This window comes from Rhinichthys klamathensis, unplaced genomic scaffold (genome assembly GCF_029890125.1).
Source record: "Rhinichthys klamathensis goyatoka isolate OS25496 unplaced genomic scaffold, OSU_Roscu_1.1 h1tg000019l_1, whole genome shotgun sequence".
Classification (NCBI taxonomy): domain Eukaryota; kingdom Metazoa; phylum Chordata; class Actinopteri; order Cypriniformes; family Leuciscidae; genus Rhinichthys; species Rhinichthys klamathensis.
Genome location: NW_026606570.1, coordinates 4527418 through 4554583, shown reverse-complemented (window position 1 = coordinate 4554583; position 27166 = coordinate 4527418). Strand labels below are relative to the sequence as shown.

At 45.6% G+C, this 27166-nt stretch overlaps 1 protein-coding gene across 2 annotated transcripts in view; it reads left to right on the top strand.

The window, feature by feature from the left end:
- pappab (pregnancy-associated plasma protein A, pappalysin 1b) overlaps positions 1–27166 on the top strand; it is a 140638-nt gene that overhangs the window by 100349 nt on the left and 13123 nt on the right. For both annotated transcript variants that reach the window (XM_056236508.1, XM_056236503.1), the window contains exons 20-21: positions 6777–6848; positions 8764–8862. In XM_056236508.1, coding sequence (XP_056092483.1) covers positions 6777–6848; positions 8764–8862 — 171 coding nt within the window. The remainder of the gene's footprint in view (positions 1–6776; positions 6849–8763; positions 8863–27166) is intronic.

Here is a 27166-nt window from a genome sequence, read left to right as displayed (position 1 = left end):
TGAAAGGCCTGAAAAAATTTAAAGCAGTCTCTGATACAAAGTCTATTTAATTAAAGGCAGGTAGCACTCATGTAGCTTGGGCCTGTGGAGAAACTATAAAAACAAGCACAAGTTCAGGAGCAGACGGTTTAAATTAGGCCTTGAGTAAACAAGCTGCTTGGGTCTTTGGTGTGACACTGAATACTAAGCGTGTGTATGTGTGTGTGCATGGCCACAGTTGGCCAGCAGGGCGAACGCTTGCTTTCTTGGAAATGTTCTGTTTACGCTCACCCTTTCCATTCCTCATTGCATCTGGAGTTCCCCCAGACCACGTCATTTCACCTCTCCAAACATCCTCTCTACCTGTGCTGACCCAGGAGGCTGAGCTGCCGGGGTCCGCCGCCTCCCTTTCGTTCTCCTCAGCAGGGGTGGGAGCTGGGTAGCACTCATGGAGTTTAATGAGTCCCCTACTTAGCCAAACTCTTAAGACTGTAATCCTTCAAGGCGAGCTCTTTCATTGATTCCGAGCTGATTTAAGCATCACCACCGGAACACTGGGCTCATAGAGGATTTTATTTGTTTGTGTTCTGTGTGTTAGGCAAAGAAATCTGTCAACAAACAGAGCAAAGGTTCTCCACATTCAAACTGAATTCCTTGCCAGCTAAGGATTTGAACAAACCCCTGACCCAGTGTGCTGAACCTTAGCTCTTAACTCATCCTGAACATGCTATAGACATCTGTGATACCTCAAATCATGAGGCTTTTTAAAGGAAGCTGTGCTGTTACTTTTCTTTTCAAAAACTTCAGTTTTTGGCTTGCTGAAACGGTTGAAAAAAATCAATTAGATGTACATTTAAAATGTTGAGATTTGGAGACTTGGAGGTCTGACATGTAAGTAACTAATTCTGGATTCGTATACTTGTTATAAAATAAAAATTTCGATTCTGCTTATCGATGCCTGTGTGCGCATTTTAATGTGGTTTTACCACCTCTCATATAGTGCACAAATACTGAATTGAGTTCTCTTTCGTGTCTTCTTGCACTTGAACGGACAAATACAAACAAAGTTATGTCAAAATATCCTCGTAAACACAGTCGGTTATGTCTTAAGTGAATGTAAACAGTTGTTTAAGAAAACGTCCCGGGTTACGTATGTAACCCTAGTTCCCCGAAGGGACGGACGCTGCGTGTAATCGCAGTGGGAACGCCCTCAGGGTGACGCGTCTGAAGCATGAATGAAATCAGTCAATGGAGAGAATGAGCGTACGGCGAGTGACGTCATCGACCAGGAAGCTATAAATATCCCCTGAGTACACAAGACGGCAGCTTAAAAGTTACTGAAGCAGCGACCCAAGGGGATGCCGAGAGTATGGCAGGACACGCAGCGTCCGTCCCTTCGGGGAACTAGGGTTACATACGTAACCCGGGACGTTCCCCTTCAGGGACTACCGCTGCGTGTAATCGCAGTGGGAACGAAATACCCACATCCCCATACGACCAAATCCCCGTCGTGTGTCATTAGGAGACACAAACCGACGAGAGAACCTGAGCCCCGGGAGTGGAGCTAAGATCGAGGGAATAAAATCTAACGAAAGTGTGCGGTGAGGACCAGCCTGCCGCATCACAAACGTCCTGAAGAGAAGCTCCTGAAAGAAGAGCTGTAGAAGCAGCCATACTCCGGGTGGAATGAGCCCTTACAGCCAAAGGTGACGGCTGATGGGCCGAACCATAGGCAAGTGAGATGGCCTCGACCACCCACTTGCTCATCCTTTGCCTAGATGCAGGACACCCTTTCTTAGGTGACCCAAACAGACGAACAGTTGTTCCGATCTCCTCCACAGGGCAGCTCTGTGGACGTAAGCATCTAAAACCCAAACTGGGCACAGCAAATTAAGTTTCTCCTGGTCTGACGTCAGAAAAGGCGGAGGACAGAAAACCTGCAGAACTGTAGGTCTAACAGAAACAGTTGGAACCTTAGGAACATAACCTGGTCTCGGAAAGAGAAAGGCCTTAACCAACCAGGAGCAAATTCCAGGCACGAGGGAGCAACCGAAAGTGCTTGAATATCTCCAATTCTTTTCAGAGATGAGATAGCGAGAAGAAGGTCTTTAGAGTAAGAAACTTTTCCGAAACTTCCTCGATGGGCTCGAAAGGAGCAAGGGAGAGACCTTCTAAGATGATGGCCAGATCCCAAGCTGGTACCCTCGTGCGAACTGCAGGCCTCAGCCTCAAGGTGCCACGAAGGAAGCGAGACATTAGTGGGTGTTTCCCGAGGGAACCTCCACTTGAAGGGGTGTGGTAAGCAGCTAAGGCCGCCACATACACCTTCAGTGTGGAGTGGGATAACCCTGTGGAGAGACGGTCCTGCAGGAAATCCAGCACTGTACCAACCGGGCAGTTAACTGGGTCCTGCTGGCGCTCTCCACACCAAGAGGTGAAAAGTTTCCACCTCGCGGCATATAACTTCCTCATGGAGGGAGCTCTGGATCGGAGGATGGTCTCAACGACCTCAGCCGAGAGACCAGAATCTATGAGCTGGGCCCCCTCAGAGGCCAAGCCCACAGCCTCCATAGCTCTAGACGGGGGTGAAGGATCAACCCACTCGCCTGAGAGAGCAGATCTCTCCTGATCGGTATCTCTAGGGGAGAGCCGTCGAGGAGAGACACTAGGTCCGCAAACCATACCCGGGCCGACCAGAACTGGGCTGGGCTATTAGCAGGAGACTGAGCCCGTCCCGGCGAACCCTCTCCAGAACTCCTGGGAGCAGAGCGATCGGGGGAAAAGCGTACAAGCGTGACCTCGGCCACGGATGTACCATCGCATCCAACCCCAGCGGGGCTGGATGGCTGAGAGAGAACCACAGCGGGCAGTGTGATGTTTCTCGAGAAGCAAATAGGTCTACCTCGGCAAGACCGAAAAGTTTCCATAGGAGTTCCACCACCTCGGGGTGAAGACTCCATTCCCCGGGCCTCGGCCCCTGTCTTGACAGGATGTCTGCCCCCTGATTTAAATACCCCGGGAGATAAATAGCTCTCAGAGAAAGAATTTTCCCCTGGGACCATAGAAGGATCTGACGTGCCAGTTTGTAAAGCGGGCGAGAACGCAAACCCCCCTGATGGTTTATATAAGAAACCACCGATGTGTTGTCTGTCCGGACAAGAACATGGTGGCCACTTAGGTCTGGGAGGAAGTGTTTCAGAGCCTGAAACACCGCCAACATCTCTAGGCAGTTTAAGTGCCACTGACGATGATGGTCCTCCCACAGACCCTGAGCCGGGCGACCATCCATGATCGCCCCCCAACCCGTGATAGAGGCATCTGTCATTAGCATAACGCGATGACAAGGAGCTCCTAACACAGGGCCTTGGGACAGAAACCAAGGATCTTTCCACATGATCAGGGCGTGATGACACCGTCGCGAACTCACGATCATGCGAAGCGGATTTCCCCTCGGGGAGAATCCCTTGGTCCTGAGCCACCACTGTAACAGTCTCATGTGCAAGAGGCCAAGAGGTATCACGTTGGACGCAGCTGCCATGAGACCTAACAGTCTCTGGAACTGTTTTACAGTGGATGACTGGCCTAGCTTGACCTGATCTACTGCAGCGAGAATCAAAGCAATACGAGCAGGAGACAATCGTGCCTGCATCGTCGTTGAATCCCACACTACACCTAGAAAAGTGGTTCTCTGTAATGGAGAAAGAACACTCTTTTTGGCGTTGAGCCTCAGCCCCAGTCACTTGATATGAGCAAGAACGACATCTCGGTGCCGAACCGCCTGTTGTTCCGATTGAGCTAGAATCAAGCAATCGTCTAATTAGTACAGAAAGCGGATGCCCTGTAACCACAGTGGGGCTATAGCAGCATCCATACACTTCGTAAATGTTCGGGGTGACAGTGCTAGGCCGAACGGAAGAACCCGATATTGGTACGCTTCGCCCCCGAAAGCGAACCTCAGGAACTTCCTGTGTTGAGGGAGGATAGATACATGGAAGTAAACGTCCTTTAGATCTATCATGACAAACCAGTCCTCGGATCTGATTTGAACATCCCCAGTGACAGACACAGCGCCCTGTAACGTACTGGCAGGGAACAGCTGGTCTGGGCACTCCACAACCCTCCTCGGAGGGGGCGAGCGTCCCTCGGGAAATCGCTCGCCGAGTCTCTCTACGCCCTGTGAAGGCAGGGTTAGTAGAGCAGACCCCTGAGGGCATCGGAAAAGACAGGGCACCGTGTTCTTGTGCAGTGAACTCAGGTCTTTCACGATAGGGACCACCCTCAGAGTCCTGACGTTCAGCACGTCAGGATTTTTTTTTTTTTCCGATGAAGTAGTATCCTAACTCCCTGCTGGGTGGGGGACCCATTCCGCCAGGAACTCTACTAAGGGAACCAGCCTCTCGAGGCTGGCCTCCGGATGAACATCCCGAGTGACAGACACAGCGCCCTGTAACATACTGGCAGGAAACAGCTGGTCTGAGCACTCCACAACCCTCCTTGGAGGGGGCGAGCGTCCCTCGGGAAATCGCTCGCCGAGTCTCTCTACGCCTTGTATAGGCAGGGTTAGTAGAACAGACCCCTGAGGGCATCGAGAAAGACAGGGCACCGTGTCTTTGTGCGGTGAACTCAAGTTTTTCCCGATGGGGACCACCCTCAGAGTCCTGACGTTCAGCCCGTCAGGACTTTTTCGACGCGGCCTTTCTGGCGACAATGACTGTCCTCAGATCAGTCCTGCCCCGAGAAGGCCGCGCCGGAGAGCGCCCCGCCTCGTCCCTCCAGTTTCTCTGCAGGGGGGCACGAGACGTGACACTCCGCTTCTGCTGCGCTCTTTTGGAAGACGAACTCGACGAAAAACTTTGCTCTGGTTGAACATTCTGCGTGACAGACACAGTGCCCTGTAACGGCGCACCAGCAGGGAACGGCTGGTCTGAACACACCAGAACCCTCCTTAGAGGCGGCGAGCGTCCCTCGGGAAAGCACTCGCCAGACCCTTCTACGCCCTGTTTCGGCAGGGTTAGTAGGACGGGCCCCTGAGGGCGCCGGGAGAGACAGGGCACCCTTAAGGGAGGTGAACGCAAGTCTCTCTCGGCGGGGACCCCCCTCAGATTTTCCTTTGAGCAGGTCGGCCTGAAAAGCCTGCATAAAAGTCATCGTATGCAAACATGCAGCCGCCTGCCCAGCCACAGAGTAAGCCTTCCCCACCAGCACAGAGGTATATATATTTATTTATTTATATATATATTTTTTTTTTTGGTGGAAGAGCCGGTGCTTTAAGTGAAGACGATGAAGCAGGAGCGAGATAGCTCGCGAGCGTCTCCTCCGCCTACAGTATCGTCACATAACCAGCAGATTTAGCACCAACAATGTTACCATAAGCATTGGACTGATTTGTGTAAATTCTGCTTGAAACCGGTCTAACCCAGGTTTTTGAAACCTCAGCATGAAGATCTGGGAAGAACGGTAAGCACCGGCGAGAAGGTTGAGGTCGTGCAGACAGAAATCTATCATCTAGATTGCTTTTAATTCTAGAAACCTGTCTATCAGCTGGCCACTCGATACTGTTTTTTTTTTTTTTTTTTTTTAGCTTTTCAACAGCCCGAGATAATACATCCATCAAACCTTCTTCATTTGCAGTATAATGTGATAAACTAGTTTTCTCTGATGCAAAACTTTCGACATCCAGCTCCTCAGAACTGGAAAATCTCAATTCAACATCATCATGTGCCTCCACCCGGGCAGAAGTAACCGCCGCAGCGCGTGCTTCCAGAGCCGGGTGAGAGGCACTAGATCTCGTCGGAGATAGCTGAGATAGGGCGGAGCCCGTCTCAACGTCGCCAGCGAGATCCATCTGCGAGCCCCAAGACAAGCGCCGCCGCTCTGCCTCAACAGAAGCGGGACCCGAGCCTCGGGGAGCTCGCAACAAATCACTCTCCTCGAAGAGCGATCGCCGCGAGCGCAGAGTTCTCAAGGGAAAACGCTCGCAATGCTGACAATCGACTCCCTCGAGAGCCGACTGGGCATTGCTGCACTCCCAAACAAGCCACACATACTTCTTATACTGCTCGCTCATATTTGGTTTTTTTATATAAAATATATATAGTGAAAACTCCTGACAAAACAGACAAACACAATCGACAGATTCAGACACACACAGAGCTGCTGAAGTAAACTAAAAGCTGCCGTCTTGTGTACTCAGGGGATATTTATAGCTTCCTGGTCGATGACGTCACTCGCCGTACGCTCATTCTCTCCATTGACTGATTTCATTCATGCTTCAGACGCGTCACCCTGAGGGCGTTCCCACTGCGATTACACGCAGCGGTAGTCCCTGAAGGGGAACTGTGTAACAGCAAACTGTATTGGATCCGTGCATTAGGTCTTAAAGTGACAGTAGCCTAATAAGCCTGCTGCCATCTGTGTTATTACTGTTAAACAAAGAACAAAGGACAAAGAAAATCCCTCACTGATATTGACTGAATAACTTTTGTAGCTTTAATAAGGATAATTTATATTTTATTTACAAAAAGATAACAATGCAGTGTTATTTTACATCTGATTTCAATTTCTGTGCATTGTATTTCTGACTGTGTACTTGTCTTTAATAATATTTGAAATGTATTGTAGTTAGTCTAGTTTATTAGTTGTTCTTTAGGCTGCCATCTAGCTCTTGACATCTTGTTGTAAAATATTATCTTCACATTGGCTGCTTTTTGTTTAGTTAATTCACTCTAATGTAACTAATGGATCTGAAACGGTTGAACTTTGTTAACTTTGTTATTCTGTAATTTTCTCTTCTACAGAATATTGTATGCACCATGGGACTCAAGTGGTACCCTAACCCAGAGGCCCTCCATTGCATAAAGGGATGCGAGGTAAGACCTACCTCACTTTTTTCTACGTAGATTTTTTTTTTTCATTTCATTTCATTAAGATATTATTTAATATTATTGTTTATTTTCAATATTTGTATTTATTTTTTTAGCATTTAATTAGTATGTGTCTATTTGTTATTATATTTATTTGTTTTTGATGAATTTATTTTAATTATTCAATTACTTGTCTGTTCACCATAGCTGAACTCTGTTGTAAGTTTGCATGATAACAACATTATGCCCATGTTAGTTATTTCAAGGTAATCTCCCAGCCACAGCTTTAAGCTCTATACAGTCACGGAGGTCTGTTCTCTGGAACCTGGCCTTGAACAGTTGTTTCTGCCATCTTCTCACGCTCTTTGAAGTCTAATACATAAATAAACATGCTGTGCTTATAGTGTCTTCCTCTCCTTTTCTCTTTGGGCCAGTCTAGTCTAATCCGAGTCAGGTTTAACAGGGCCAACAAAAACAGACAAGAGGGATTTGTTACCACTTTTGTTTTTGAGGGCAATTTGTTTTCTTTTTGCATTTTAGAAGAACCTGGAAACCTCATTTAGAGGGTATCATGTTCCCAACTTCCTCAAATCACTGAGTGAAGCCGCCTTTCCACTGCACACGACATTTACATACGATTGTCGCATTTTGCCCACTTAGTGTCAGTAGCAAAGATCTTTGAAATTGGTCGTGAAGCAACCGTTATCCTCGGCTATTCACAATGGTAAAATGAATGATTTTAATGAATGTAATGCATGCATGAATATATCCACACAAAACAAATGACCCTCAATACATCTAAAATAAAAACATAGTAGATTTTATAGAGCTAATCAATATAAATATTGATTTAATAATTATAAAATATTTTTTAATGCCATAATTATTAATAACCGACATTTTACAGAAATAGCGTTTACAGAATAACATTAAAGAGTTGCAAAGGGAGTTGCGGTCTATTCGCAGAAGTTCAGATATTTCAACGGATCCAAAGCTCAAATCGGATCCGAAATTTCCGCATACGCATATGATCGGAACTCCCTGCAGCTCCCATACGACTCTCCAATGGAAAGGAATGACTTCCGGTCCGACGGCTGTCGTTTGTCGTGTGCAGTGGAAAGGCGAGAATAAAAAAAACAGCTACTAGAAAAATTATTTGCCATTGAAAAGAGTGAACCAAAATTTCTACATATTTGTTTGACTTTACTTGCCAAAGACTGCACTGCTACTCTGAAAGTGTTCTCCAGCTCAGTATGAAGATGTGCGATTAATCTGCACCTCACTCTCATTTATAACAAGTCTTGCTCTAATGTCGCAGTGATATGACCAGTCCATTTTTTATTCGGGTCAGAGCTGCAGACTTTTGAACCCAACTCATCCTGACCCAGTTTCAATGGGTGTTAATTAGCAGCCCCCTGAAAGCTTTTGGGTTGGGCCAGAGAGATGATTCCAAACTGGAAAAGGTCACAGGTGTGTTGGGCAACCTTTTGTGCCTGTCAAGATGGAAATGTGTAGTAACTCCCAAGGGAGACACATATAAGTTTAATAGGGCTTCAGTTTCCCCATTAAAAGCGGCCTCCACCATCCACAAGCCCGGGAATACTAACTCAATTTTTCCAGGGCAACATAATTGCAACAGACTCAAGTCTGTGTGTCTATTTTTACACAGTTGTGGATGTATGCAAGTGTGAATGACTGTCTTTTTCTTTCTTTCTTTCTTTCTTTCTTTCTTTCTTTCTTTCTTTCTTTCTTTCTTTCTTTCTTTCAAGTTAATTTATTGATGGGGAGGTGGAACAGATTATTATTTGACGACCAAATGAAGAGTTTATTTATATAACATTATGTTCATCACTGATGTTATTGGTGTATATATATTTAGTTAATTCATGTTATTAAGCAGATTTGATCTGTTTTCCACCAGCCGTTCATTGGTGATAATTACTGCGATGCCATCAACAACCGAGCGTTTTGCAACTACGATGGTGGAGACTGCTGTCATTCTACTGTTAAAACCAAAAAGGTATGTTTTTTTTATTATTATTCTTAGACATTAGACATTTAATTAGTTAAATACCTTGTTTGCGCTTTAAGAACTAGTACATAAATAAGTAAAAAGTTGTAAAGTGTGTAATCTGCATTGTTACTACATATTCAGACAGGGCAAATATGGCTTGCGTTGTAATAATTATCTCCTTGGAGGGAAAATTTTAAGGACACCCACACGAGTGAGGGAAACTCTGTGAACCCTATCCACAATGCATTGTAGACACGTGAAGCACGCACATATATGTTTGGGTGTTTTTCCAAAGCCATGGCAACAAACGGTTGCATATAGCATTTCCATATGGACGTTCACCTCACTTTCCAACAAAGACAAAGATTCGTGAGTTTAATCTCGAGGGTGGTAAATAGCCCTAGAAAGGCTTTTTCTGCATGCTTGTGTACTGTTCTTTTTCCAATGGACTTGTCATCCTCTTTCACTTGATCCTCCCTTGCTTTTTCCTTGAGCAAGTTTTCCTGGCTGCCAGAGAAAGTGAACTTCTCTTTTGACAGACAAAGAATGAAGTAACTTCTCCAAAGTTACAACAGCGAACTCTGGATCGCTATACCCACGCACAGTGCCAAAAAAAAAAAATGTTGGCAAGCGTGATGACGCATTTCCCGGCAGAATACACTACTTGTTGTGAAAGGTCTAGAAACGTCAGTTGGAACTGGACTCTTAACATTTAAATACAGCTGTAAATCATATAGAAACGTATAAATTCAGGGGGCCGTTTGCTTTGTCACGCCAGAGGATTACCCAAGCAAATAATAAAACGAACTGCTCATCCTCCTCTTGGAGACTGAGCTGCTGACCAATACATTGTCAATCCTGAATTGTGTTAATAAGGGGCTGTAAAAAAGGAGTTTCAGCTTCTTTGTAAGTTGAGAACAAAATAAACTTTTACAATATTCTTGTATGAATTCTGAAAGGTAGCTGCCAAAAGCAAAAGCTCCTCCACAGGGTAAGTGCTTCTACCCTGTGTAATTTTTGTATTTAAAGAGCCAATAAATGCATAATTTTCATCTTTGTCATGTCATTTTAAAGAGTTTTAGGGGATAATAATGTAAATTCTTTCATTATCTAATGGCTATCACATCCATCCAGATGACCCTGCACTAAGCTCCACCTCTCTTGGCTACTGTCGCTAACTCAGACAAGCTTTTCGGAGATTTGTTAATAGCTTGTTTGTCAGTAAAATGTATTTATGAAATGCTACAAATTGATTGGATATGTTTCTTTTTAGGTGTTCAAGCACGAAGTGCTGAAAACCTATTGTATTTGTACTGATTTTTATTATTATTATTATTAGGTGTTCAAGCACGAAGTGCTGAAAACCTATTGTATTTGTACTGATTTTTATTATTATTATTATTATTATTATTATTATTTTTCTTCCGCCGTAAAACGCATCGTGCAGCCCAAACCGTAAGTGCTAGAGACTTGAAACTTGGCCAGTAGGTAGTACAAAAATCGAGGAGAGGTTATCAAATTATGAGCCCGATTGGCCCATAGGTGGCGCTATAGCAACCAATTGCACAAAACTGCTCATAACTCCTAGACCGTAAGTCGTAGACTCAAGTGTCTTATATCACTGGAAAGCTGGTCACCTGACGAAAAAAACGTATATCTCCGATTTAATTTCCGCCAATATAGATTTTCCGCCATTTTAAATTTTATCAAAAAACTACTTTTGCGAACTAGTCCCTGGTTTTTTGTCCGATCGGAACCAAACCAGTGCAGAAATGTTCTTTGGAGTCTGAATGTTAATAATTATTGAAAAAAAGTTGAAATTTCGATTTTCGGTCGCTAGGGGGCGCAAAATGAACATTGTGGGAGGAGCCTATTTTACTAAAATGGCTATAACTCGATAAGGAAATGAGATAGCTTCACCAAACTGGGTACACATGTGAATGAGTTCAATCTGAGGTCACAGTAAAAAAATCGCAACGATCGAACACTAGGTGGCGCTATAACATGAAAAAAACTTATAAAGGGCTGACCGTTAGTCCGATTGACCTGAAAATTGGTATGCAGTGTCTTGGTCCAAGGCCCCATGTATGTGTAAGAGGACATTGGCGTATCTCAAAAAACATGGCCGCCATCGACCAATGAAGTTGAGACGAGGTTAACGGAGGCCAATCGGAACGAAACTCGATGGGCATGTTCGACTCATGGCCCAAGAGGTCTGTAAGAGTTTTGAAAGAAATCGGCCACTAGTTGGCGCTAACGAGTTTTACGGCTCTGTAATCACGTGGTGTTGCACATATCGCCACAACATGCATATCATTGGATAGATCTCCTCATGCTGAACAACTTTGCCTCTAGAACCATTGCTGTCAATCAAACCGTTCATTAAATATTCATGAATATGTTAAAAACCTACTTTTGCGAACTAGTCCCTGGTTTTTCGCCCGATCGGAACCAGACCAGTCTAGGACAATTCTCTGGACTCTCTAGATCAATAATTATTGAAAAAAAGTTGAAATTTGCCCTTTGCTTTGCTATAACATGATCATTTATAAAAAGGGGCTTGTCAAAACACACTCAAAAGCCTATAAATCATTAAAAAAAACTCAGATCTTCACAAAAATTGGTGAGCATATGTGACATAACATCATGAACAAGCATGCAAAGTTTTATGGAGATCGGACAATAGTTGGCGCTATAACTGTTAAAAAGGTTTAAAACCATGTATTTCCTATGGTAAATTGCTTGTATTGGCTGTAAATGGTCTTTTCCATCTATGGTCATATAATTTTCATATCATAATGTTCAAAATCAGTGCAGTACAATTCTCTGGACTCTCTAGATCAATAATTATCGAAAAAAAGTTGAACTTTGCCATTTGGTTCATTATAACAGGATCATTTATAAAAAGGGGCGTGTCAAAACACACTCAAAAGCCTATAAATCATAAATAAAAACTCAGAACTTCACAAAAATTGGTGAGCATATGTGCCATAACATCATGAACACGCATGCAAAGTTTTATGGAGATCGGACAATAGGTGGCGCTATAACTGTTGAAAAGCTTTAAAACCATGTATTTCCTATGGTAAACTGCCTGTATTGGCTGTAAATGGTGTGTTCCATTTATGATCATACAATATTTATATCATAATGTTCAAAATCAGGGCAGTACAATTCTCTGGACTCTCTAGATAAATAATTATCAGAAAAGTTATAACTTCTTCATTTGGATGGCTATAATAGGGTCACTTCAATATGTAGCCTTGACCAAGAAAGCCTATATCTCTTCAATGAATGCTCAGATCTTCTTAAAAACAAGTCAGAACATGTTACTCTAAATAAGATAAGAAATGATGCATCTATAACAGTTTAAAAGGTTAAAGTTATAACATAATGGCATATTAAGCCAATAAGTTGTATTCTACTGCCCCCTGCTGTTTAAAATAGTCATTTTGTCATGCTACTAACTACTAATATTCTATTATTCTTATTTAGAGTTTATAAAATCACTATTTTAACATTTACACTCACATTTTGTCAAAATTCATCTATTGAAGCATTGTGTCACAGATAAATGTTAATCCTGAATGAGACACACAGTTCAGATCACTTTATCTACAACAGAATGTGTGTGTGTAGTCCCATGTTTTTGAATAAATCCTGAATAATCTGATTAATAGCTTGCAAAGACATATATTTTAATGGTCTATAAGCATTTCATATATTTTCATAATGACTTGTGTGTGTGTGTGTGTGTCTAGATATGAATGCAAAAAGACTTTATTAATAAGTAGAGTGGCCAGCAGAGGGCAGTAGAAGACCACTTATTGGCTCACTTTCATTTTAACAGCCTTGAGTTTCAACAAAATTATCCATGCTTACTATAAAATCCATTATATAACAATTACTATTATAACACAATCATATTTTGTCAGAGTGTAACACTTTATTTGTACTGACACATGCTAGATGCATGGTAAATCATACTAGAACGCAGTAAACAATGGTAAATCATGCTAGAACAGGGTAAATCATGTAAAGCATACCACAACATGGAATATCATGGTAAAACTATGGTAAATCATGCTAGATTCATGGTAAATCATACTAGAACATGGTAAATCATGGTAAAAGTATGGTAAAGCATGGTAAAACGATGGTAAATCATGCTAGAATCATGGTAAATGGTTTTCCATCTAATATGTCAGTGGTTACATGCTTGCTAAATGTCTTTAATGCTTATGTGCTAAAAGGGCTTAAATGCTTGAACACCGCTAAATGCTGCTAGCAGCTTTAATTATTATTATTATTATTATTTTTCTTCCGCCGTAAAACGCATCGTGCAGCCCAAACCGTAAGTGCTAGAGACTTGAAACTTGGCCAGTAGGTAGTACAAAAATCGAGGAGAGGTTATCAAATTATGAGCCCGATTGGCCCATAGGTGGCGCTATAGCAACCAATTGCACAAAACTGCTCATAACTCCTAGACCGTAAGTCGTAGACTCAAGTGTCTTATATCACTGGAAAGCTGGTCACCTGACGAAAAAAACGTATATCTCCGATTTAATTTCCGCCAATATAGATTTTCCTCCATTTTGAATTTTGTCAAAAAACTACTTTTGCGAACTAGTCCCTGGTTTTTTGTCCGATCGGAACCAAACCAGTGCAGAAATGTTCTTTGGAGTCTGAATGTTAATAATTATCGAAAAAAAGTTGAAATTTCGATTTTCGGTCGCTAGGGGGCGCAAAATTAACATTGTGGGAGGAGCCTATTTTACTAAAATGGCTATAACTCGATAAGGAAATGAGATAGCTTCACCAAACTTGGTACACATGTGAATGAGTTCAATCTGAGGTCACAGTAAAAAAATCGCAACGATCGAACACTAGGTGGCGCTATAACATGGAAAAAACATATAAAGGGCTGACCGTTAGTCCGATTGACCTGAAAATTGGTATGCAGTGTCTTGGTCCAAGGCCCCATGTATGTGTAAGAGGACATTGGCGTATCTCAAAAAACATGGCCGCCATCGACCAATGAAGTTGAGACGAGGTTAACGGAGGCCAATCGGAACGAAACTCGATGGGCATGTTCGACTCATGGCCCAAGAGGTCTGTAAGAGTTTTGAAAGAAATCGGCCACTAGTTGGCGCTAACGAGTTTTACGGCTCTGTAATCACGTGGTGTTGCACACATCCCCAAAATATGCATATCATTTGATAGATCTCCTCATGTTGAACAACTTTGCCTCTAGAACCATTGCTGTCAATCAAACCGTTCATTAAATATTCATGAATATGTTAAAAACCTACTTTTGCGAACTAGTCCCTGGTTTTTCGCCCGATCGGAACCAGACCAGTCTAGGACAATTCTCTGGACTCTCTAGATCAATAATTATTGAAAAAAAGTTGAACTTTGCCCTTCGCTTTGCTATAACAGGGTCATTTATAAAAGGGGTGTGTCAAAACACACTCAAAAGCCTATAAATCATAAATAAAAACTCAGAACTTCACAAAAATTGATGAGCATATGTGTCATACCATGCTGAAGAAGCATGCAAAGTTTCATGGAGATCGGACAATAGGTGGCGCTATAACTGTTGAAAAGCTTTAAAACCATACATTTCCTATGGTAAATTGCCTGTATTGGCTGTAAATGGTCTTTTCCATCTATGATCTTATATTTTTCATATATTAATGTTTAAAACCAGTGCAGTACAATTATCTGGACTCTCTAGATCAATAATTATCAGAAAAGGTATAATTACTTCATTTGGATGGCTATAATAGAGTGTAAATCGGATGGCTATAACAGCTATAACAGCTTGGATGGCTATAACAGCCAATAAGTGGTATTTTACTGCCCCTGCTGTCATTTCATCATACTACTCTCTAATATTTTTATATATAATTGATATTTAGACTTTATTAAATCATTATTTTAACATTTACAATCACATTTTGTCAAAATTCATCTATTGCTCTGTACTCTCTAGAACAATAATTATAGGAAAATGTATAACTTCTTCATTTGGATGACTATAATAGGGTCACATCAATATGTAGCCTTGACCGAAAGCCAATATCTTTTCAATAAATGCTCATAGCTTCTTAAAATAAGGTCAAGAACAGCTATAACAGCTTGAAAAAGGCTAACAGCCAATAAGTGGTATTTTACTGCCCCCTGCTGTTTAAAAAAAGTCATTTTGTCACACTACTCAACTATAATTAATATTTAGACTTTATAAATTCACTATTTTAACATTTACAATAACATTTAGTCAAAAATCGTCTATTGAAGTGACAATTGAGTCACATTGGCTCCTGAAGTTCCAAATGTCTCTATCTACATCAGAATGAGCGTGTGTAGATTAAATGATATGAAAAACATGGCCTATTGTATAAGTAGGCTGTAATAGCACTGTTGTCCACTAGATGGAGCAGCAGCATTAGACATTTTTAATCTTTTTTATCAGCTTTCAGCATTGGCTAACAAACAAATGCTTAAAGCATTTTCTTTAATTACTTTTATATTATTACATTGCAAAGAAATATGTGAAATGCTCATATACCATTAAAACAGATTTTCACAATAACATATCCCAAAAATGTGTGTGTGTGTGTGTAAGCATGCATTATGGAGTTAACATGAAAAAAATTGTTTGCTTCAGTGGAGAATACTGGAGAAACAAAGTAGCTGAAAATGAAAGTGAGCCAATAAGTGGTCTTCTACTGCCCTCTGCTGGCCACTCTTCTTATTAATAGTCTTTTCACATGTGCTTTTGCATTTATATGTATATAGACACTATAAAATCACTTATATAACAATTACTATTATAACACATTCATATTTTGTCAGAGTTTATCACTTCAATTGTTCTTATGCTTCATATAATTGCTATCAACGTGGTAAATCATAATAAATAACGCCAGAAACATGGTAAATCATAGTAAAAAAGGTAAATCATGCTAGAATCCTGGTAAATTATTCTAGAATGTGCTATATCATGGTAAATCATCCTATAACATGGTATATCAAGGTAAACTATGGAAAATCATGTTAGATTCATGGTAAATCATACTGGAACATGGTAAATCATGAAAAATCACACTGAAATGTAGTATATCATGGTAAATAATGCTTGCTACATAAAACTTAATGTCTTTTGATGATTTTGTGCTTAACGGCCTTAAAGGCCTTAACTGCTTGAACACCGCTAAATGCTGCTTGCAGCTTTAATTTATTATTATTATTATTATTATAATGCATCAAACAATAAACAAACAGAAAAGACCGAACAGATAGAACCTCTATGGGAATTCAATTACAAAAAAAATCTTCATGTAAAGTTACACACAAAAAAAAGAAAATTATAAACATATACAGAGGAAACCATTATGCATCAGTGGTATTAAAAATTATTATCATATTTCAAAAATCTATCACTTTTCTCGTTTTAAACAACCTAAGAGATTAAAAAAAAAGCTTTAATTTCAATTAAAAAATTTGAAAAAGTAGGTTGCGAGAGTTTTTGCTTATGCTTATGCAAACAAAATAAGAAATTAACAATGTACAATGTAAATAATGTAATTCATTGGAGTATTAGTTGTAACTTTATAGTAACAGATTATATATTTTAACTGAAAGGATCTGGAAGAACCAAGGTGCTTACCTATATGAAATCTTTTCACATTGACAAATTAAATGGATCAGTGTTTCATCCTTATTCCCAATAAATGAGCAAGAACAGAAGAAATTATGAACAAACATACATTTTTCATAAGACAAAATTTTGCCAGATTTATCAAAAAATTAAAGAATTCCTATTATATTCCTGTTAAACCATGTAGAGAGAAAAATATATTTATTCGTAATCATTATATCTGAGTTGGTTTCCATAGAAAGGTTTTATGTGGTGAAAGATTGTGTAACAGTAACTTCCAGGCAAGAAGAGCCTGCTGATGACATTTAGGCAATCTATTAGGCAAGTAATTACATTTTAATATAAAGGGAAGTAGGAATAAAGGGAATAGGATTAATACCTATTTTTGTAAAGATATGATTCAGTCTATAGTCTAACACTTTAGGTCCACCTTCTTTCTGACTATTTGAAAGGACTGTTTTTTCTTCTTCTTTTTTGAGTTTATGAAGTGTGTTTTTCCATATGAAGTCTAGAAAAATATTGTTAATTCCTTTAGCAGTCATTAACAAAAAGAGAAAGAGAAGGATATACAAAACAAGATAACCCTTCTGCTTTGGACAAAAGAACCCTCCCATAAAGGGAAAGGTCTCTTTGAAGCCAAAGGTTAAAGATGCTTTGGGTTTTTTTTGATCCTATACCAGAAAAACTAAACTGTTGTCTAGCTGCAAAAAATGTTGTTTAATAAATACCCAGATACCTTACAGTCTCTTTCACTGAGATACCATCGATTGTAGAATCATCATTTTTATGGAGCGTCATGATTGGATATTTTTCTTATGTGATCATAAATTAATTGTGACATTGAAAAGCTTTTTTGTCTGTATTTTTTTTCAAAGAAACTATGCAAGTAACATGATATAGCGATTGAAAATCAGAACTGAGACAAACACTTCTCACAGTCAACTGAAAAGGGAAAAGACTCATTCGAAAGTTATTACTGTAAGTACACAGAACTGTTCCTAACGTTTCTACAATACATTCACTATGGTACTGTGAACTAATTACTATCAATACTTCAATGATCTCGATAATTACATAAAAGGAAAGACGTTAATAACATTAATTTCCCTTGGAGCAAAAGTAGGTGTTCGTCGTACAGATATTCTCCATGTTCATTTGCCAATAAAGGTGAGACATATTTCAATTAGCTGAACTTAAGATTAAGATTTAAAAAATAAAAACAATTGAACTAAAAAGAACTAGATGTGAAAATGTCCCAAAACTGCCCAAACACACATATTCTCCATAGACTTACACTTTTTTCAAAATAAATCAATACTTTTATTCAGCAGGGATGCATTATATTGATCAAAATTGACAGTAAAGACATTTGTAATGTGTAACGAGGTTAGATGTTGTGGGAAGAAGGAGGTGGGAACCGGCAAACATTCCACACACAATTTAATAATAAGATAAACTAATACAAAACTAAAGTAAAAGACAGCAGCCCCTCACGGACAACTGCTGTCACATATAATAAAACAAAACACAACATAAGGTCAGGCCTGTCCTCTCTCGATCTCCATGTGGTCGCTCCTCCTTTTATGCTTCCACTCGTCAGTGAGAGATACGAGACCGGTGCGTCGCACAGGTGTCGCTCATTATCAATCACACCACCGGCCTCACGCCGTCCTCCCACGGCCCTCGACCTCGTCCTGCTCGCCACATAATGTTACAAAAAAAATTAAAAACTGTTCTCTTTCAAGGGAACTCGAGCTGCATCGTAGTAAAAATGTGACAATATAATGGCGTGTATCTCCCTGCCCTCGGTTTCTCACGGGTGGGGATACACACAAGCTCTGTGTTGTTTGTATGGGAGTGGGAGCATGCAAATAATACTAATAAAAAAGAAACTGAACTGAACTATTATTATTTTTTATAATAATAATAAAAAAGAAACTGAGCATTGAATGGCCAGCTGAGAAACAGTAGGTTCAGCAAAAGAGCAAGCTAGATGAAAGATTTGTATCATCTAGTTCACAACCTCTTAATTTGGGATTGACATTTTTTCCTGACCTCCACACCGAGGTGTCATGTCAAGGTTGTGGAAGAAACCCGTTTCTTATCATCCCTCAAACCTCCAACTATTATAACATCCTGGAGCTGTAACAAAATGGCTATGGAGTGATGCCCAGGGATGAAGAGAAGCTTGCGAGCTATCTCTCCCCTGATTCAGCATCATTCCTGAAATCTCCGATGTTACCCACCAAGCCACTAAGAGCCACTTCAGCACTGGTGGGTAAAGCGTATTCGTCAGCAGGTCAGGCTGCGGCATGTCTACATACCATGTCTATCCTTCAGGCATATCAGGCTGACCTGCTTAGAGACATTGATGAAAGTGAGGTAGCTAGCGCTGACGCCTGGTTTGGTCGAGCTGTGGTAGATCTGTTTGCATCTCTAGAGACGACACACTGTCCACTGTGGTTCTCCCTCACGCATCTAGCTCCTCTTGGGTTGGATGCTATGGTACAGACATGGCCGAGGCTACGTCTGTATGCATTTCCCCCGATCACACTGCTCACAGGAGTTCTGGAGAGGGCCCGTCTTCTGCTAGTAGCCCTGTTCTGGCTGGCCCAATATGGTTCTCGGACCTTGTGTCTCCTTGACGGCTCTCCTTGCAAGATTCTGGTCAGGAGGGAACTGTTGTCCCAAGAAGGGGGCACGATCTTTCACCCTCATCTGGAGTTATGGAAACTGTGGGCCTGGCCCCTGAGGGGACTCAGCTCATAGATGCAGGTCTCTTAACCGAGGTTGTTGAGACCATACTCCAATCCAGAGCTCCCTCCACGAGGAAACTGTATGCGCTGAATTGGAGAGTGTTCACCTTATGGGGCGAAGAGCGCTAGCTGGACCCATTTAACTGCCCTGTTGGTACAGTGCTTGAGTTCCTGCAGCAGCGTTTCTCAGCAGGGTTATCCCCCTCCACCTTGAAGGTGTATGTGGTGACCATAGCTGTTTACCATACTCCTTTGTGTTGTGTATCTTTAGGGGGAGACCCACTGGTTACTCATTTCCTCCGTGGCACCTTGAGACTGAGACCTGCCCAGCGCAAGAGAGCACCAGCACCTTTCTTCACCCTAGGCCGGGTTATGTTACTAAGGTCCCCACCAATATTCCGGGACCCATTGTACTGCAGGCCTTCTGTCCTCCACCCTTTCAAACTTCAGACCAGAAGAAAGTTAATATGCCGTACCCAGTCAGGACTTTAGAGGCTTACGTCCTCAGTGCTGCTCTGTGGCATAAGTCAGACCAGTTATTCGTCTGTTTTGGGTCACCCACGAAAGGGTGCCCAGCATCTAAGCAGAGGATGAGTAAGTGGGTAGTCGAGGCTGTCTCACTTGCTTATGAGTCGGCCGGTCTGCCTCCACCAGGAGTATTGTCGCTTCTAAGCTTTGCTTTCAGGAGTTTTCCTTCGTGACATTTGTGATGCGACAGGCTGGTCCTCACCGCACACTTTTGTCAAGTTTTATTACCTGGATCTATACTCCCTGCATGCCTGTGATCGACTTGCTTCAGAAGCTAGTTCCCAGATTTGTTCCCAGGTATGCTTTATAGTTTCCTGGTCGATGACATCACCAACGCCATTGAACTGATTGCACTTGTGCTTCACGATGTAATCACGCAGAGGCGTTCCCACAGCGTCTCGTTTCCTTTTCAGGGAACCAGGGTTCCCTTTCGTTGTCACTTCGAGTTACGTCGAAATGACGACGAAATGGGGGTTTCGCTTAGAAGCCTATCACCTTCGAGTGTTAAAAAACGAGCCAATGGCAAAGAAATGCCATGGGTCTGCAGAATTTGCATAGCGTAACTCCGCCCCACCTCGTGGGTATATAAGGAAGAACGCTGGCAGAATGCAGACATGTTTCTGCTTCGGAGCCAAGAGATCCTCTTCACTCCTGCAAGCCTGATTTTCTCTGACTGTCATCGAGTGTCTTCGAGACGAGCAGCTCTCCAATCTGCGTTGGTGCAAAGGCGATTTCCAGCGAGATTCACATTCCTGCCTGCTGATCTGTGCAGTGGTCTGCATCCAGCGTGTGTGTTTCTCCCTGGCCGCTTCAGCGCAGGCTGCTGAGCATCCTCTCACAAAAGAGCTTGCACGGGCACGTCTTTTTCAGGATGTCTCGCCCGTGTATTTCTGGGTGCGGTCGTGCCATTTCTCCCTCTGATGGGCATGATCGCTGTCTTGTGTGTTTGGGCTTAGAACACGCTAAGGCAGCTTTCATGGATGAATCATGTTCTCCATGTATCATCGCTGCGCTGAGATCAAGACTCCATGACCAAGAGTTCCCTCTGCCACATCCCGATCTACCCCCTCCTCGAGAGCTGGTACTTCGGCTGGTGGCCAGGGTGATCTGAGGGTCACGGTGTGAAATGCTTCCTCGGGCCACACCCCCCTCACCAGCGCAGCAACCCGTGAGTTTCTTGGGTGCAGCCGCGGGGCCGTCTTCGGATGTGCCTCGCATCTCATTTCGGGGCTCCAGAGGAGGATTTGATGTCGATCGCCGAATCGCAAGGCGAACTAGAATCTTCTGGGGATGAAGATTCAGCTGTGCTGCCGCCCTCCGGGGTCCCAGCATTGTCCGAGTCCGATCCAGAACTGACAGCTATGCTCTCCCGGGCCGCCGCGAGCATCGGGTTAGCGTGGAATCCTCCACCCTGCCCTGAGTGCTCGCGGTTGGATGATTGGTTCTTGGGGGCTGCACGCGCTGACTCTCGTCAGCGCACCCCCCCCCCCCCCCCCCAGTTCCATTCTTCCCTGAGGTGCATAAGGAGATCACGAGATCCTGGAAGGCCCCGTTGTCTTCCCGGGATCGTTCGGTGCCTCCTCCGCCTTCTCTTCCCTTGATGAGGCCGCGGTGAAAGGGTACACTGGAGTTCCCCCTGTTGAGCGCTCAGAGGCTTTTCAGAGGCTCCTGGAGCATATGGCATCCGCAGCGGCAGCCACACCACTCGGGTTGCTTCATATGAGACCGCTTCAGCACTGGCTTCGCGATCGAGTCCCGAGGTGGGCATGGCAACAAGGCACGCTCCGAGTACCAGTTACTCCGACCTGCCGTCGAACCTTCACCCCGTGGTCGAACCTCAGCTTCCTACGGGCCGGTGTGCCCCTAGATCGAGTTTCCAGGCATGTTGTTGTCTCAACAGATGCCGCCACCGCAGGTTGGGGTGCCATGTGCAATGGACATGCTGCCGCGGGCTCCTGGACAGGACCCCAGCGCCTTCTGCATGTCAATTGCCTCGAGTTGCTGGCAGTACGATTGGCTCTGCAGCGCTTCCATGCGTTGCTCAAAGACCAGCACGTCTGTTCAGACAATACCACGACAGTAGCGTACATCAACCGTCAGGGTGGTCTACGCTCCCGCCGTATGTCGCAACTCGCTCGCCACATCCTCTTATGGAGTCAGAAGCATCTGAGGTCGCTTCGTGCTATTTACATTCCAGGAGACCTGAACTGTGCAGCCGACGAGCTCTCAAGGATTCAGCCTCTCTCCGGCGAATGGCGACTCCATCCCCAGTCGGTTCAGCTGATTTGGGAACAGTTCGGGGACGCTCAGGTAGATCTGTTTGCCTCCCACGACTCTTCCCATTGCAGCCTGTTTTATTCCCTGACCGAGAGCACTCTCGGCACGGATGCACTGGCGCATAGCTGGCCGCAGGGCCTCCGCAAGTATGCGTTTCCCCCAGTGAGCCTTCTCGCACAGACCCTGTGCAAGATCAGGGAGGACGAGGAGCAGGTCATTTTGGTTGTGCCCCACTGGCCCACCCGGACCTGGTTCTCCGAACTCGTACTCCTCGCGACAGCACCTCCCTGGCCAATTCCTCTGAGGAAAGACCTCCTTTCTCAGGGACGGGGCACCCTATGGCACCCTCGACCCGATCTTTGGAACCTCCACGTGTGGCTCCTGGATGGGACGAGGTAGGTTTGAGTACCTACCACCAGCGGTGGTGGCTACCATCACTTCCGCTAGAGCATCGTCCACGAGACATGCCTATGCGTTGAAGTGTAACCTCTTCGTCAACTGGTGCTCTTCTCACCGAGAAGACCCCACGATATGCCCGATCAGTGTCGTGCTTTCCTTCCTGCAAGAAGGGTTGGAGCGAAGGCTGTCTCCCTCCACCCTGAAAGTTTATGTTGCCGCTATCGCCGCACATCATGTTGCAGTAGAGGGTAAGTCCATTGGGAAGCACGACCTGGTCATCAGGTTCCTGAGAGGAGCGAGGAGACTGAATCCTCCTCGTCCTCCTCTCGTACCCTCTTGGCACCTCTCAGTGGTGTTAACTGCCCTGCGGAGTGCTCCCTGCGAGCCCTTGCAATCAGTGGAGCTTAAGTTCCTGACGATGAAGACAGCGCTCCTGGTTGCATTGGCCTCCATCATGAGGGTAGGGGACCTGCAGGCATTTTCCGTTGACGAAGCGTGCCTGAAATTCGGGCCGGCTAACTCTCACGTGATCCTGAGACCCCGGCCTGGATATGTGCCCAAGGTTCCTACCACTCCCTTTCGGGACCAGGTGGTGAACCTGCAAGCGCTGCCCTCAGAGGAGGCAGACCCAGCCTTGGCACTGCTCTGTCCAGTACGCGCTCTCCGTGCCTACGTAGACAGGACGCAGTGTTTCAGGACCTCAGACCAGCTCTTTGTCTGTCATGGTGGGAAGCTGAAGGGGAAGGCTCTCTCCAAGCAAAGGTTGTCTCACTGGATAGTGGACGCCAATGCTTTGGCATACCAGCAGCAAGGTCGACCTTGCCCCCTTGGTGTGAAAGCCCACTCCACCTGGAGTGTGGCTTCCTCTTGGGCTCTAGCACATGGCGCCTCGCTAACAGACATCTGCAGAGCTGCAGGCTGGGTGACACCTAACACATTCGCGAGATACTATAATCTCCGAGTGGAGCCAGTGTCCTCTCGTGTACTCGCTTCAACTAGCCAGTAACTAGGATCCGCTCAGGTGTCTTCGCTTGCTCGCCATTCCACTCCACGGACTGGATACGTGCGATATTTTCCTCAGGTGAGTTTCCCCGAGAAGCCCTGGGTTCCTCCAGCACTGTTGACGTCAACGCCAAGGTTATGCCCCCGGCAGCTTTCACAGTTGGCTAGGTGCCTCCATGTGCGTGGTCCCCCCGCTGAGTGACCCACATGTGTGTATTTCCACTGTAAGCCTCCTTGAGCATGTGTCTTTCCCTCGGCAAGCTACCTTGCCACTCCTGGAGTTGAAAGTTTCCACCCTACGGGCTGGACACTCCAGTGTTCTTCCGTATGCTACCCTCTCTCGGGCCATACGTGTATTCCTAAGACCTCCCTTCGGGCGGGCATGGTTTGCATACTTTCACTGAGATATGCTCCCCAGTGTACCTTGGTATTCCTGTGTTAAGTGGGAGTACTTCGTCCGTGCCAGTCTTACGACAGGGAGCTCACACTTACGCAGGGCACTGGAAGACAGCCGAGAGGTGGCGTGATTCGACTGGTACCCCCATTTCATCGTCATTTCGACGTAACTCGAAGTGACTACGAAAGGGAACGTCTCGGTTACGTATGTAACCCTCGTTCCCTGAGTAGGGAACGGAGACGTTACGTCTTCCTACCACTTCCGCTGTTCCGCTGGAACGTCGAGCTCAGTCTTGGCTCCTCAGCAGGGAAACATTCTGCCAGCGTTTCTTCCTTATATACCCACGAGGTGGGGCGGAGTTACGCTATGCAAATTCCGCAGACCCATGGCATTTCTTTGCCACTGGCTCGTTTTTTAACACTCGAAGGTGATAGTCTTCTAAGCGAAACCCCCATTTCGTCGTCATTTCGACGTAACGTCTCCGTTCCCTACTCAGGGAACGTCTCGGTTACTGATGTAACCCTCGTTCCCCGAAGGAGGGAACGGGAGACGTGACGTCGACGTGACGACGTTAGGGGATCACTTCAGGGAGCCCTATCAACTTCGAGTATCTAAGAACAAGCCAATGAACGTTGGCGTGCGTGAACGCGTCACGCGCCCCCCGCCCCGCAGCGCGGGTATAAAACAGGAAGCGGGCGCGAGCACCCACCGTTTTTCACTGAGGAGCCGAGTTTAATGACGGCCGTACAGCGATGGTCAGCAACTGTGGCGGCGGGACGTCACGTCTCCCGTTCCCTCCTTCGGGGAACGAGGGTTACATCAGTAACCGAGACGTTCCCCTTCAGTCGCTCACGTTCGACGTGACGTCGACGTGACGACGTTAGGGGATCCCATGGAAAACGCCATCGGTTGCTGCCACATCCAGTGCCCTACGCAAGACTCTCAGACCCCCAATGCTGGGGCGGAAGACCTGCGTAGAGGGAGAACCTGCTGTTCCACATACCCACGCAGTGAACTCTTGAATAACACTGGGAAGCGTGCCTCTCCAGGGGAGAGGGACGCTGCGGAGCCACATCCTGCCCGAAGGGAGGTACCATGTGGAGAATACACATATGGACTGGCCGGTTGGGGCAGTGCAACATATGGAATGTCACTGGGGTGGCTCCACCTAAGGAGGGGGAGGCTACACCAGACAGTGACAGCAGAGCGAGCTCTGCCAAGGGAAAGACACGGGCTCACCGCAGGGAGCTGATCGTGGAAAAATACTCATATGGGATCGCCGCAGGGATCACACATACGGAACCCAGCCTAGCACAAGTTACACAAGCATACGAGCACTAGGCCTGGCGTCGGACGCTCCGCAACGTCCAACTGCCGAAGGGGTGTGGAGGAACTCACAGGGTTCACCTGGGTGGGGAACTCGACTGGAGCAAAAGAGCGCACGTATCCGCTCCGTAGTGGGGAGTGGCGCAGCAAGCCGACACTAGAGCGGGAACTTCGGTGTTACCGGCTGGTTGAAGCGAGCACACAGGAAGAAACCGGCTCAACACGTAGGCTATAGAACCTAGCGAACGTGTTAGGTGTCGCCCAACCCGCAGCTCTACAGATATCTGTCAGCGAGGCGCCGTGTGTGGAGTGGGCTCTCAACCCGGGCGGACAAGGCACGCCTTGGGCTTCGTAAGCCAAGGCGATGGCATCCACTATCCAGTGGGCCATCCTCTGCTTGGAGACAGCCTTTCCCTTCTGCTGGCCTCCGTAACAGACGAAGAGCTGATCTGAGGTCCTGAGGCTTTGCGTTCTGTCCACGTACAAACGCAGAGCGCGGACGGGACAGAGAAAAGCCAGGGCTGGGTCTGCCTCCTCCAAAGGCAGCGCTTGCAGGTTCACCACCTGGTCCCGGAAGGGAGTGGTAGGAACCTTGGGCACGTATCCGGGCCGGGGTCTCAGGATCACGTGAGAGTTATCCGGGCCGAATTCCAGGCACGATTCGTCGACCGAAAATGCATGTAGGTCCCCTACCCTCTTGATAGAGGCCAATGCAACCAGGAGAACTGTCTTACAGGACAAGATTTTTAACTCAGCTGATTCCAGAGGAACCCCTCAGGAACCTAACGATCAGGTCGTGCTTCCCCAAGGACTTACCATCAACAGCATCGTGATGTGCGGCAATAGCGGCAACGTACACTTTAAGGGTGGAGGGAGACAGCCTTCGCTCCAACCCATCTTGCAGGAAGGAAAGCACGGCTCTGATCGAGCATGATCGGGGGTTCTCCTCGTGAGAAGAACACCATTCAACGAATAGGTTCCACTTCAATGCATAGAGGCGCCTCGTAGAGGGGGCTCTAGCGGAAGTGATGGTGTCAACTACCGCTGGGGGTAGGTCACCTAGAACCTCCGCGTCCCGTCCAGGGACCAGACATGAAGCTTCCAGAGGTCTGGACGCGGGTGCCACAGGGTGCCCCGTCTCTGAGAGAGCAGGTCCTCTCTCAGAGGGATGGGCCAGGGAGGGGCTGTCGCGAGGAGCACTAGTTCCGGGAACCAGGTCCGGTTGGGCCAATACGGCGCAACTAACAAGACCTGCTCTTCGTCCTCCCTGACTTTGCACAAGGTCTGTGCCAGAAGGCTCACTGGGGGAAACGCATACTTGCGAAGACCCCGGGGCCAGCTGTGTGCCAGAGCATCCGTGCCGAGGGTCCCCTCGGTCAGGGAATAGAACAACTGGCAGTGAGAAGTGTCCGGGGCGGCAAACAGATCTATCTGTGCGGTCCCGAAGCGCCTGAAAATCAGCTGGACCACCTGGGGATGGAGTCGCCATTCTCCCGGTAGCACCTGCTGCCGTGAGAGCTCGTCGGCTGCACAGTTGAGCAGGCCCGGAATGTAAACGGCACGAAGCGACCTCAGATGCTTCTGACTCCAAAGGAGGAGATGGCGGGCGAGTTGTGACATGCGGCGGGAGCGTAGACCACCCTGACGGTTGATGTACGCAACGGTCGCAGTGTTGTCCGTACGGACCAGTACATGCTTGCCTTGTAGCGACGTTTTGAAGCGGCCCAGCGCAAGATGTACTGCTAACAACTCGAGGCAGTTGATGTGCCAATGCAGTTGAGGCCCCGTCCACAGACCTGAAGCTGCATGCCCGTTGTACGTGGCCCCCCAGCCGGTGATAGAGGCATCCGTGGAGACCACAGAGTGCCTGGACACTTGTTCTAGGGGAACACCTGCCCGCAGGAACGAGGGGTCCGACCACAAGCTGAGAGTTTGGCGACAGTGCAGGGTTACTGGAACCCG